We start from the raw sequence: 12,288 nt of genomic DNA, 5'->3' as shown, positions 1-12,288 counted from the left end.
TAAAAACATTAAAATAAACAAATCTAATTATTTGTCTATTTTTTTTTTTTTTTTTTTTTTTTTTTGTACTTCATACGTTGTCAAGTGTGTTGGTGGAACACGAAGTGTTCATTCACCAGTGCTAGTTGTTGGTTACTTGAAACCATATAAAAGTACTCTCTTTATTTCTCTTCTTTTTACATGAGGATACATATGTGTTAGTGCATCTAAGTATACATGAATATACGTATAAACAAAGCTTTTGTTTTTTTTTTTTTTTGAAAGGAGTGTAGCAAAACAAAACAAGAAAAGCAATATTTTGATTTTGACAGGATAAAAAGATTAATTGATTTCATAAAACAATTTTACATTTGCTAATGAAATTCAGGAGATCATCTATGAGTTGAAAATCTTTGGCCATGAGGACATCCGGTAAGTTATTGTGTGTTTTAAAAAGGTTGTGTTCATTTCTTTCTCTATTAAATTTCTTGCAGTGGAAGATAATGTGATTTTCATCCTCGATCACATTGCAGGTCTCGCATAAACTGGAGTTGGAAATACCAACACGGTGAAAATATTTTTTGGTATATGTATGTCCAGTAAAAAGTCTATTAATGATTTTTATGTTTTCAGGTTTCATGCTAGAGTTTTTATACCATGGTTGTTTGGGAGGATTTGGGAAGAAGCGGAAGAAATAAGATCCTTTGTGCAGAGAAGTTTCTTTGAAACGTTCAACAAAATCGTTCCAGAGATTTGCTTCAATCTTTTGGATTGCATCTGTGACCGAGAGTTCGTATGGTATAACACATCCAGCTTCCGTAGCTTGTTTTGCATAGAAATCGGCAGTTTCATTTAAGGAAATTCCAACATGTGATGGAACCCAAATAAAAGTCACTTTGCATATAGATGAGTTATTAATTTTTTGTATTATGTTGTATGTGGTGTAATTGTTGGAGGAGTTATCTTGTAAAAGAAGACACGCATTTTTACTGTCTGTGAAGATCGCAGCCATGCTGATTCCGTCTTCAATTATTATATCTATAGCTTTTTCTATAGCTCGTAGTTCTCCAGCTAGAGAAGATAACTTTTCTTCGATTTTAAATAAGAAGTTCTGACTTGAGGATATGTTACAGACAGCGCATCCTGTGTTATTATTTGTTACCGAGGCATCTGTTGCCCAAATGGAAACCCCTTGAGATTTTAGCTCGTTAAACATTTTGCGAAAATGAGATTGTATGCACTCAGAAGCAACATCATTTTTTGAGAAATTAAAAATGTTTAGTTTTGTCTCAATTTTTGACGATTTTACGTTGTAACCAATTCTTGTTTTATCAAATATGTTTTTGAAATTGTTGTAGACGTATCCAATGCTCGTTTTCTGAGATGAGTTCGTTGTGAAGTAATCATATAGAGAAAGATTATAAATTTTTAATCTTAACAACTCTTTAGCCGCAAGCTGTCGGGCTCTTAAATCCGTTGGAAGAATACCAGCGAGAGCACATACAACATGATTTGGCGTTGATGGCACCAGTCCCAAGTTTCTTCTTAAAAGTTGATTTTGAAAAGAAGTTAATTTTTTATTTATGTATGCTGGTCTGTGAGCCATTGATGATATTGCATATTCTGTCTTGGAAAAAATCAGAGATTTACTTAAATTTACTGCTTTTGCTGGATGTAATCCTTTCTTTGGGCCAGTTACCATCTTTAGAGCGTTTAAAGTGTTTTTGCAAGATAGTATCACCTCATCGTAATGTTCTTTCAAGGACAGACTGTTTTTAATGTGTCTACCCAAAAATTTTATGGATGTTACAACTTTAACCTGGTTTCCATTGATCATGACATGAGGTTTCTTACGGCCTCCTTTGGCAACATACATAACAGCTGTTTTTTCTATATTGACGCTAAGGTTTAATTTCATAAGTAAGTTGACGAAATTACTTGCTTTTTTTTGTAAAATTCTATTTGCCAGATCAAAGTCGAAGTCGTGAACTAATAGAATGAAGTCATCAGCGTATTGAAAAAGATTAGTGTTCCCATCTGAAATACCATGCAGGCCTAGTGTGTATAAATTAAACAGAGTTGGGCTTAAACAACTTCCTTGAGGAATGCCATTGTAAATATTTAGCAGGGAGTTTCCCATTCTGAGTGTTCTTTTGCATAGAAAGTTTAGGATCCAAGTTCTGATTTGCTCGGGAATATCCAATTGTTGCAAGATCATTCGTAGACAGCTGATGTCTACACATTCATAGGCCTTAGATACATCCATTGATAGTATAACAACTTTCTCATTTCTTTCCTTGTGAAAGTTTATTGTGTGAAGAATGTCGTTGATGCATGTTGATGTAGATACGTGTTTCCTATAGGCATATGATCTATGTGGAAGCAATTTGTTATCATCAATATAGAGATTTAGGCGTTGCTTTACCATTAGATTTATTATTTTTGCAAAAACAGAAATCAAGGCAATTGGCCTGAAATTAGTTGGAATATCCAGATCTTTGTCTTTTTTGGGAATGGGCACAATTTTGATTTCTCTCCATTCATCAAGATAATTGCAGTTTCTCCATAATTTATTATATGCGACTAAAAGATGGTGTTTGGATTGTATGGAAAGATTATTTACCATTTCATATGTTATGCCATCCAGGCCAGCTGCAGATGGCTTCTTCTTCATATCAAGAACTTTTTGTAGCTCTGCAAATGAAAAAACATCGGATTTTTTTAAGTATTCGTCATTGAAAATATTTTGATTGTTATTTGGAACTTGGTCCTTCAAATGTTGTAGAAAGACGATATTGTTGTCGGAACACCACTTTGAATGAGTTTGATTTTCAAAAAAGGACTTACATCCCTTGATGTAGCGGAAAAGAGACTTTGAGTTTGAGATGGTGTTTAACTCATTGATTTTGGAAACTTGTGCAAGGGCTTTGGCTTTTTTAACGGCATTTCTGAAATTATTTTTAGCTTCTATAGCATTTAAGGCATTTTCAGTATTTTTATAGCTTTCGAACTTTTTCTCAGCGGCATCTTTGAGACGAAGTAATCTTTTTAGATCCTCGTTCCACCATGAATTGAATTTTGTTTTCGGTCCAATAGCAAAAGTAGAATTCTTTACTTGATGACTTAACTCTGATTGTATTGTATGCATATCCGTTCCTATATGAAGATTGCATATATTATTCAAAAGGTGTTTTTTTGCAAGAAAGGTTTTTTCTTTATGTTTAATATTACTAATATCTAGTAGTATTGGCTTATGATGACTACCACCGATAGTAATGTTTTGCACCTTCCATGTAAAATGGTATGCCGAGTTAGTAAAAGTGAGATCCAGGACAGAACCAGGAGAATTGTCATACAAATTTTTCTTGAAAGTTGCAGAACCATCATTAATGCATCGGAATATTGAACCATCAAACAAAGTTTTCACAGTCGAACCACGAACAGTGTCAAAGATATCTCCGTAATCTCTGCATCTTGCATTAAAATCTCCAGCTATGAACACGTTTGGTTTTCCTTCAAGCAGTGTAAAAAGTTTAGATAATTCTCTCTTTAAATGATTGGATTTAACAGAATGAGGAAAATATACTGATACGAAGGTGAAATTGGGGCATAGATTAGTGGTTTCACAGACCAAAATGTCCAAATCCGTATTGAAAGAGATTTTTTTCATAAAAATATTGTTCTTATGTAAAAAGGCTACACCACCATAATTATCGCTTCGTTTTTTGCAAATCAAATTGTAATTCCTTAGGAAAGAGTTGTTATTTTTTTCGTTGACATTAAAAATTTCACTTAGTATACAGATGTCCACTGATAAATTATTTATGTATAATTCGAGATAGTTTTTGTTTTTACTAAGACTTTGAATGTTGTACTGCAAAATTTTCATTGTTTTTATTTGGGGGAACTTCAGAGTTTCCTTCTGAAGCTATCTTTAGTGCACTTGCAAAACAGTTTAACATGTCTAATCCTTCACTGCAATTGGCCTCTGATAAAATAATTGCCATTTGATTTGTAAAAGATGATATCATTTTTTCATATTCCGTAACTTTAGAAAAATTTCTAAAATCATATGATGGTTTGCTGGGAGTTATATTTTCTTCGTCTCCTGTTACGTGGATCCGTTTCGGAACCGAAGATACCACTTTACTATATTTAGTTTTTGTTAATTTCCGATTTAGCTCCTCATCCAGTGATTTGCGTACAGGCTTAGTCATTGTAGAAATCAAAGGAAAATCGTTCTCATATTGTGGGTCATCAAAAATTGCATAATAATTGGGCTTGCTTTTGCGAATAATTTCATTTCTGGACAAATTTGAGATAGCCATAGCCTCCCTAATATTTTTTTCCTCGGTGTACTTGGGACATTTTTTTGATTCCATGGCATTATGTTTATCGTCGTTACATAAAATACATCTGGGCATAGAACAAAAGTTATTGCATTTAGTGGTTGAGAGACAAAAGTCGCATTTTAATTCGCCACAATTATTAGGACAATCTATCTTCCTTCCACAGTGAAGACATCTTTTATATGATCGACATCTAATTGCTATGTGGCCCAGACGGCCGCAGTTTTTGCAAAGACGTGTAGGTGGGGTATACAATTCACATTCAGCTAAACAATTGAACATTCGTATTTGTTTTACCATGAAGTTCGCTACAATTCCTATTTTAATTGTTTGTGATGGGACGTATTGTCCATTTTCGTTCTTATAATTGAAACGGTATACAGACACCGCTTTAAAATCATTATCGCTGTTATTGATTTGATCTATGATCATTTTGCCGCTGAAAAAAGTAGGTACCGATTTTACAACATAAAATTTTTGCACAAATGTATCCGGTATAAATGCATTAAGGCCAATTTGCTTTACTTTCGAATCCAAAACAAAACTATTCGCTGAATCGCTGTTGTTGAAAGTTAAACGGAAAGTCTTGTATGCTATGTTTTTTGAAACAAAATGATAATTTATGTTTGCATTAGTTAGCTTTGCATATAAATGAAGCTCAGAATTTTTCCTCTTTGAGCTGATGGGTTCATCAGTCTTAACTAATACATAAAAAGGACCAGGATGCAGTTTGTTGTAGAGAATCTGTGTATTTTGATATGTTTTGTAGTTGTGAAAATCTTCTTGATTGGTGTTAGTTGTGGCCGCTATGGGAGTGGGATGGTTGGAGTGTGAGTTGTTGGGATGAATGGATTGTGAAATGATGGATTTATCGGTGTTGGCGCTATTGTTTGGATTATTGGGATTGGATCTATTTGTGTTGGAAATAATGGTATTGGGATAATTGGTAGTGGGGTTATTAGTATTTTTAGAAATAATTTCATTTGTATCATTGTTTTGATGACTGGTGTCTTCAGTAACTTGTGCAGCTGTAGATGTTGTTGGTGTTGGTGAACTCGTTTCCGAAACAAAAACCATTTTGTTTTTTATTGTTGTTGGTGTTTGAAGATTTTTAAACTTCTTGCTGTCCGGGTTACTTCCAGCCTCATATTTCCTCCTCGGCAAAAAACGAGGAGGTGGGTCCTCGTCATCCATCCGGTGAGTTGGAAAAACACTTTTCTTCAGAAAAAGAAATTGTTTCAATAATATAAAAAGAAACCAAAAAACGATTTGTTTTGTATGAAAATGTTACTGCAGTGTGTGTGTATGTGTGAGTAAACAAAAGACAAAGCAAAAAAGTCTTGGTTGCGACCGGCGCGAAAAAGTCTATCGTCAACAAAAGTTGAATAGCGACTGATTTGTCTATTTGACACAATAATACTCAAGTATAGAGTTGCCATTTCAGTTGTGTGAAATAACCACAAACATATATTTTGTTGTTCTCCTAAATTAAAAATGCAAATCATAAATATTTTATGAAAAAGTTGAAGAGTTAACAAAAACAAGAATCCAGGACAGAGTTGAATTTTTCATAGTTTCTTTGAATTTGGACTGCCTTCCTGGTTTTGCCATGGGTATGTGTCATGGTAGAAGAATATAGGTAGACGTATCGACGCAGCTGCTGAGACAATGAAATGTCAAACCAATTTTGGAATTGAAAATGTTGAATGAAAATTTTTTAAATTTGTAAAAATTGTTGAAAAAGGCATTTTATAATAACCTCCGAATGACGTCGTATAAGAAAACATATAAAAAGCTACTTATATTTGAAAATAAATTAAAAAAATTTTGACATATCAATGCTCTCAAGCTTTGATGCATCTACCTATATTTTTCTACCATGGTATGTGTATTCAAATTGTATTGACGGAATTTTTATGGCCTACTTTGTGAATTATTGTAACACAGAAGCGCCATCATCATCATTACCGCCATCTTTATTATGTTTTCGTAACTATTCGCCACTTACATTTGTGAGTAAAGTCAATATGGGTGAAAAGTCATAATGCCACAAACATTGTTTCGGCCGTTGTTACACGGCATCTTTGCAACCCTGTGTTGTAGCGTCAGTCATAGTTTCATATCAATCAACTGAAATTTCACGGCTACTACACTAATAACAAGCTACGAGCAATATATTTCTCAAGAATCATTTTATTTTCCTAAAAATATTTACAAATAAACAAAATGGATTTTCAATTTAATTTGCCTCTTACCTCTGGAGATTTATTGAATTCCAGTGGAGATAATTATTATGTTAAGCAATTGTATAGTCCATCAGAAATTCCGGAAAAATTAAAAGGTACGTGAGAGTGATTGTTGTAATTTTTGAAGATTTAACTAATGCCCGCCAAATGGATTCTTTCTTTCTACCAACAGTTTGCAAGCAAATGCTATATCAAGGTGATCCTTTCTATATATTCGATCATTTCGACACCTTTTATGCTGTAATTGAAAATAAGAACACTGATTCTGCGGCTATGACAAATCTGATGCGTAGCTTTGATTTGCTGTATTTGACTATTGACAAGCTGGGAAATCGTTTGGCGCCCTTCCTGGCCGTCAGTGAGCCACCGACAAATCAAGAACGCAATGCCCATCTAAATCTAACCAAGATGTGTATGTTTTTAATTGTGAATGTGGTGAGGAAAATCGACAGCAATATTTTGCGTTTGCAACAGCAACAACAGACCAATCAGCAAAAGAAGCGAGGGAAAAATGCCGATACAGTAGAACAGTATCCTGATTGGGAAAACAAAAGGGGCAAGTTTTTGGTACAGTTATACAATGTTCTGCAATTTCCATTAGAGAAACTATGGAGTCCGCCCATGGCCGAGGAGAATTTTGTGAAGTAAGTGTTAAGGATTACATTATCATTTTGTTTCCCTTTGTGTTTCATAGTTGGGTTTCTTGTTTACTTTTTTTCTTTAGTTTAATTTGTGACATTTGTTATCGTACTTTGGAAATGTTACATGTCCGTCCCGACAATCGTCACATTGTTGAGACAGTTTTTCAAATTTTCGGCACAGCAATTAAACGTTATCAACATGCTATGAATTTTCCAGTACGTATACTGCAAATCCTTAGGACGGTAGAGCATGCAGCTGTTTCCATTGCCAATGGCATCAATATCTTGCATGAGGAGTACAACATAACGAGCGTCTTCTCTGTGCTGATAAAGGAAATTGTAGAATGTTTAACATTGGACTCGGCAGATTCAAATGTTTCAAGGAATTTCTCTAATTTCCTAATGCATTCAGCCTCAGTGGCTCCGAAGCTGATGATACCCCATATATCCACGCTATGTGATGAATTGCTGAATTGTGAATCCTATTTATTGAGAAATTGTATTTTACAAATTATGGGTGATGCAATTGTGGGTGAATTAACATCTGAGGAACTTTCCGAGGAGCTGAAGGAGGCACGTAATGAATTTTTGGAAAATCTTTTAATGCACATCAATGACGTATCGGCTCATGTGCGTTCCAAGGTTTTGCAAATTTGGCATCACATGAAGGAGGAACAGGCAGTGCCTTTATCTTTTCAATTGAAAGTACTATCGGAGGCAGTGGAACGTTTAGAAGATCGTACTTCCTCGGTGCGCAAGCATGCAGTACAATTAATTAAAGCATTTTTGGAGAGGAATCCATTTTCGGCCAAGCTGACATTGGAAGAGTTACAAAAGAAACACAATGAGGAGGTAGAGAAAATGGAAAAACTTACCGAAACATTGGCGGAGGAACGTAAAAAGGCGGAAGAGATAGAAGAGAAATGGACGTTAGTTATACCAGATATTTTGCCATTTGTGGAAGAAAGCCTAAAAGAAAATAATGAACCCACCGAGACTCAGGAGAACTATGAAGATTTGGTGCAGCGCATCTCAACAATGTTATTGGAGAAAAACTACAAAGAAGCTGTAGTTTTGGTGCGCAAAGCTGACCATGTTGCGGGAAATTCGGAGCTGCGTTTATCTCTGCGTCATGAGGAACAATGTGCATATTATATGGCGCTATTGAAGTCCTATATATTTCTGGCGAACGGATGCAAAGACAGCGTGAGTAAAATATTTGTTTCACTGTTTTATTATTTTAAGAATTTCTTTTGAAGATTTTAGTTTTGTTAACTGCCGTTGAGTAGAAAAACCAATATGCTTTCAGATTTTTTTAATTTTAACCTAATTCAGATGAGACATATTGAAACGGACCTCTTCCATAGTCCAACTTATGATTGAATAGAGGTATTTCAGAAATTTGATGTGGTTCCTAGCGTATTTATCAGAGAGCTTTTAAATATTTTCTAGAATGAATGTTTGCCATTTTGTGAAGTTTTTTTTTGTAAACATGTGATCTTTGGAAGACACTGGCTTCAATTTTTTGGCCGATACATTCCTTAAATTATTGCTCCTTTTCTAAAAACTACCAAATCTCTCGCACTTCACATGGCCCTCCTAAGTTTCCACCAGTCTCATCCCACATGGTATTTAGAGATCTTCAGTGACCTGTAATCAGACTTACTGGGAGCTCAACATATATTTGAGGAAAGATATAAATTTGTGAAGTTAATCGAAAGCGTCGAACAAAACGACATTGATTGCATAAATGTGGATCACAGTCTCTCTCTTGTCTATAGAAAACCTCATATTATGTATCTCAAAAAAAATATTTCAGGAGGATTGTATTTTGCTTCTATTCAGAAATTCTTCTAATTATTGTAAATTTTGAGATTTTTAGCTCCAATCCCCTTTTTAAAAATACTTTCCTATTTTTTATCTTTCAGAATGAAGAACTGGGAACACAAATAAAAACTGTTCAATTTCTGCAAGATTCTATTGAGTTCTCAAAAGCAGTTTCGCGGGCAATGCCAAAATTATTGGAAATGTTACTTTCCAAAACAAACACTGATGTCTATGAGGCTGTAGATCTCTTTACTACCGGCTACATGTTCGGCATTAAGGGAACCGAGGTTGGAATGCGTCAAATGTTGTACTTGGTATGGTCGTCGGATAAGGAGAAACGAGACGCTGTTTCAGATGCCTATAAGAAAGTATTATTTACAACAGACCAAACCGGACGGTGAGTAACAAATATCCATTATTTCATAAACCAAGCTGTCATTAAATCGCCTTGTTTTTATCTTCCCTACAGAGCCCACGCCCTTCGTGTGGTACAGAATCTTTCCATGTTCCTGGAAGGCATCGAATATGGTCATTACACAGCATTGGAATGCTTAGTACGCGAATGGGTAAATAATGAAGACATTGATGCGAATGTCGTACAAGTTCTATTTGAACGTTTCACTCTGAAATTGGAAGGAACTACTGACAACGAATCACGTTTAGCATTACAACTCCTGATAATGTGCTCTTATGCCAAATCGTCAATAGCATCAGCGAATATCAATATAATTGAAGGTATTGGCCTGGGTCAAAGAGGCAAACAAGACCCTCGCATCTATGCCAGTTGCTTGGAGTTCTGGTTGAATTCCATTGATCAATCGTTGACATCGAAATACTATAAAAGATATGATGCCGATTCACCGGTAGTACAAAAAATCATCGACATGTTCTTGAAATTCTTTTTCCATCCACGTATTCCCGATTTTGATAAACTTACCATGAACACACTGCAATTCTTCTATCAAATGTGTCAGACACCCGATGTCATTTGCCAGAATATCGTAAAGGATTTGTTGAAAAAATTCAAAGCATTTGCAATGAAGCTGTGTGAAATAACAGCATCCCAACAGGCACAGGCGCATGAGACACCATTCTCGCAACAAATACCCGGCACACAGTGCACCCAATTGACACAGACTATGCCATCACAGATTGGTGGTGCTGGTCTGGTACAAATGAAAATGCCGGTGTTTTTGTTGACACGTTTTATTTTCATGATTGGCTATATAACTCTCAAGGAAATGATATTCTTGGACATTGATGTCTATAACAATATGAAATTTCGTCAGGAGCTTAAAGAGTGTGAAGAGAAGAAAAAGAAAACAGCATTCAATTCAACTCGTCGTACAACCACAAATCTTAATATGTCTGCCACAGAGTCACTAAAGCGTTTATCGGTTGCTGCTGCTGAGCCACAGCAAGAGGTAAGAGAGACATTGTAAAATTATTCCGCAAAAAATTGAAAATTATTCTTTCTATTTTATTAGCCCGATGAAGATTTGGTGGGAGCCACAGCTGAAGACAACATTGCCGAACTTATCAATCACATTTGCGAAGAAGTCTTATTGTATGGGCAAAATTCATTACTGGTCAAAATTTTCCCATATGTAATGGAAATTTGTAAATATCCGGTTAAATATCGCGATGCCTCCCTTCAGCAGGCTGCTACTTTGGCGTTGATACGTTTCATGAGCGTATCATCACGTTTCTGCGAGGCCAATATGCCATTCCTGATGAACATTTTGAGTCATTCGAAAAATATTAAAATCAAATGTAACATTGTCATCGGTCTATCGGATTTAACGTTTCGTTTTCCCAATATCATTGAGCCGTGGACGGGTCATTTCTATTCCACGCTGCATGAAGAGGACACTGAGCTTCGTTTGACGGCTGTGAAAATGTTGTCACATTTGATTTTACATGAAATGATTCGCGTTAAAGGACAAATTGCCGATTTGGCAATGTGCATCGTTGATCCCCATGATGAAATTAAGAATATCACCCAACAATTCTTTAAGGAAATTGCAAATAAATCAAATATTCTTTATAATGTGTTGCCCGACATAATTTCAAAATTGAGCGATACCTCACAGAATTTGGAAGAGGAAAAATATCGAATTATTATGCGATATATTCTCAATCTGATTCAAAAAGATCGTCAAGTCGAAACATTGGTGGAAAAACTTTGCCTCCGCTTCCCAGTAACCCGTGAAGAGCGTCAATGGCGTGATATTGCCTACTGCCTGAGTTTACTAAGCTACAATGAGAAGACAATTAAGAAGCTCATCGATAACATTCAATATTACAAAGATAAGGTACAAATTGATGAAGTGCATCAATCATTTAAACTGATTATTTCGAATACCTCCAAATTGGCCAAACCGGAATTGAAAACTTTAGTAACCGAATTGGAAACACGTATAAACGAATGTCTACAGGTCAAAGAACCTGGAGAGGAAGGGGAAAACCAAGAACATGACAAAGAAAATGCTCCCGATGCCGTCTCAAATACTCAAAATAAAACTAAAAGTACAACGAAAAATAAAGCAAAAGGAGGGGCATCCCAATCACGCCGTAATAGACAAAGGAAATCATCAACATCCGAAGAGTCTTCTTCTTCGGAGGATGAAGCACCCAAAAGAGGTGCAGCAGCCAGACAAGCTGCTGCTGCAGCAGGTCGTCGTAAAAAACAGCAATCATCACAGGCCAGTGATTCCAGTGATTCAGACGCCCCACAACCACCTGCGAGCACTTCAAAGAAAGGCAGTAATGTTTCACATTCATCGTCCAGGCGTCCAGGTCGTCCGGCTGCTTCTACTTCTTCACGTAGCAAAGTTATTCAAGAGACTGGAAGTTCAGATGATGATGTACCCCAGCGTAAACGTGGCCGTAAAAATAGATAAATGTTTGCTATGCAAAATTGTTTTATTTTTATGTTATATACGCATAGTTTGTTTAAAATTTTGTCTTATATACAAACAAATTATACATACATGCATATTTTATACATATATTTAAATAAATCATTTCTTTTTTGAATGAAATTATATTCAATTTGAGGGTTTTTCGTAACACATCAATACCGGGCAGATTTTGGGATAGGATCATCGCACATATTCAACAAATAAATTTCTGTACGAACCGCTGGACCCCAACGAGCTATTTCAGCCCAAGAGGAGAAATCCTGCCGTTACAAATGGCAAAATTAAGATGGTAAAGTATTTCAAATAAGCGGACTCAGGCACA

The 12,288-nt window shown here is 35.5% G+C and overlaps 2 protein-coding genes and 1 long non-coding RNA gene across 5 annotated transcripts; 2 read left to right on the top strand and 1 right to left on the bottom strand.

The window, feature by feature from the left end:
* Nucleotides 1-65: 65 nt before the first annotated feature.
* Nucleotides 66-889, top strand: LOC131803573 (uncharacterized). Its single transcript, XR_009342660.1, has 4 exons — nucleotides 66-196; nucleotides 265-411; nucleotides 474-547; nucleotides 613-889. It is a non-coding gene; the product is annotated as an uncharacterized LOC131803573 (long non-coding RNA).
* On the bottom strand, nucleotides 80-5,716 carry LOC131803571 (conserved oligomeric Golgi complex subunit 8-like). 3 transcript variants are annotated; one of them, XM_059124939.1, is made up of 2 exons: nucleotides 4,854-5,716; nucleotides 80-206 (listed from the first exon to the last, which is right to left on the bottom strand). In XM_059124939.1, exons 1-2 carry the CDS (start codon nucleotides 5,520-5,522, stop codon nucleotides 198-200), a joined length of 678 nt encoding a protein of 225 aa, XP_058980922.1. In that variant the 5' UTR covers nucleotides 5,523-5,716; the 3' UTR covers nucleotides 80-197. The 3 variants fall into 3 exon arrangements, with proteins under 3 accessions (XP_058980922.1, XP_058980921.1, XP_058980920.1); XM_059124938.1 differs by having other exon boundaries at nucleotides 93-206; nucleotides 4,626-5,716; XM_059124937.1 differs by lacking the exon at nucleotides 80-206 and adding an exon at nucleotides 297-2,673 and having other exon boundaries at nucleotides 4,626-5,716.
* Nucleotides 5,717-6,456: 740 nt separating this feature from the next.
* On the top strand, nucleotides 6,457-12,086 carry LOC101893175 (condensin complex subunit 1). The gene is made up of 6 exons (XM_005176945.4): nucleotides 6,457-6,669; nucleotides 6,747-7,218; nucleotides 7,299-8,421; nucleotides 9,144-9,439; nucleotides 9,512-10,466; nucleotides 10,530-12,086. The coding sequence occupies exons 1-6, from the start codon at nucleotides 6,555-6,557 to the stop codon at nucleotides 11,943-11,945; spliced, it is 4,377 nt and encodes a 1,458-aa protein (XP_005177002.2). The 5' UTR covers nucleotides 6,457-6,554; the 3' UTR covers nucleotides 11,946-12,086.
* Nucleotides 12,087-12,288: the final 202 nt, after the last annotated feature.

The sequence above is a fragment of the Musca domestica genome, unplaced genomic scaffold (genome assembly GCF_030504385.1).
Source record: "Musca domestica strain aabys unplaced genomic scaffold, Musca_domestica.polishedcontigs.V.1.1 31, whole genome shotgun sequence".
NCBI lineage: Eukaryota > Metazoa > Arthropoda > Insecta > Diptera > Muscidae > Musca > Musca domestica.
This window is presented reverse-complemented; position numbering and strand designations above follow the sequence as displayed.

Coding starts and splice junctions, on each gene's coding strand:
- LOC131803571 (XM_059124937.1), bottom strand. CDS start 5,522: ATGGATGACGAGGACCCACCTCCTCGTTTTTTGCCGAGGAGGAAATAT. Junction 2,674..4,625: donor GAATTGTAGCGAACTTCATG/GTAAAACAAATA, acceptor TTTCATTTGCAG/AGCTACAAAAAGTTCTTGAT.
- LOC101893175 (XM_005176945.4), top strand. CDS start 6,555: ATGGATTTTCAATTTAATTTGCCTCTTACCTCTGGAGATTTATTGAAT. Junction 6,670..6,746: donor AATTCCGGAAAAATTAAAAG/GTACGTGAGAGT, acceptor TTCTACCAACAG/TTTGCAAGCAAATGCTATAT. Junction 9,440..9,511: donor ACAACAGACCAAACCGGACG/GTGAGTAACAAA, acceptor TCTTCCCTACAG/AGCCCACGCCCTTCGTGTGG.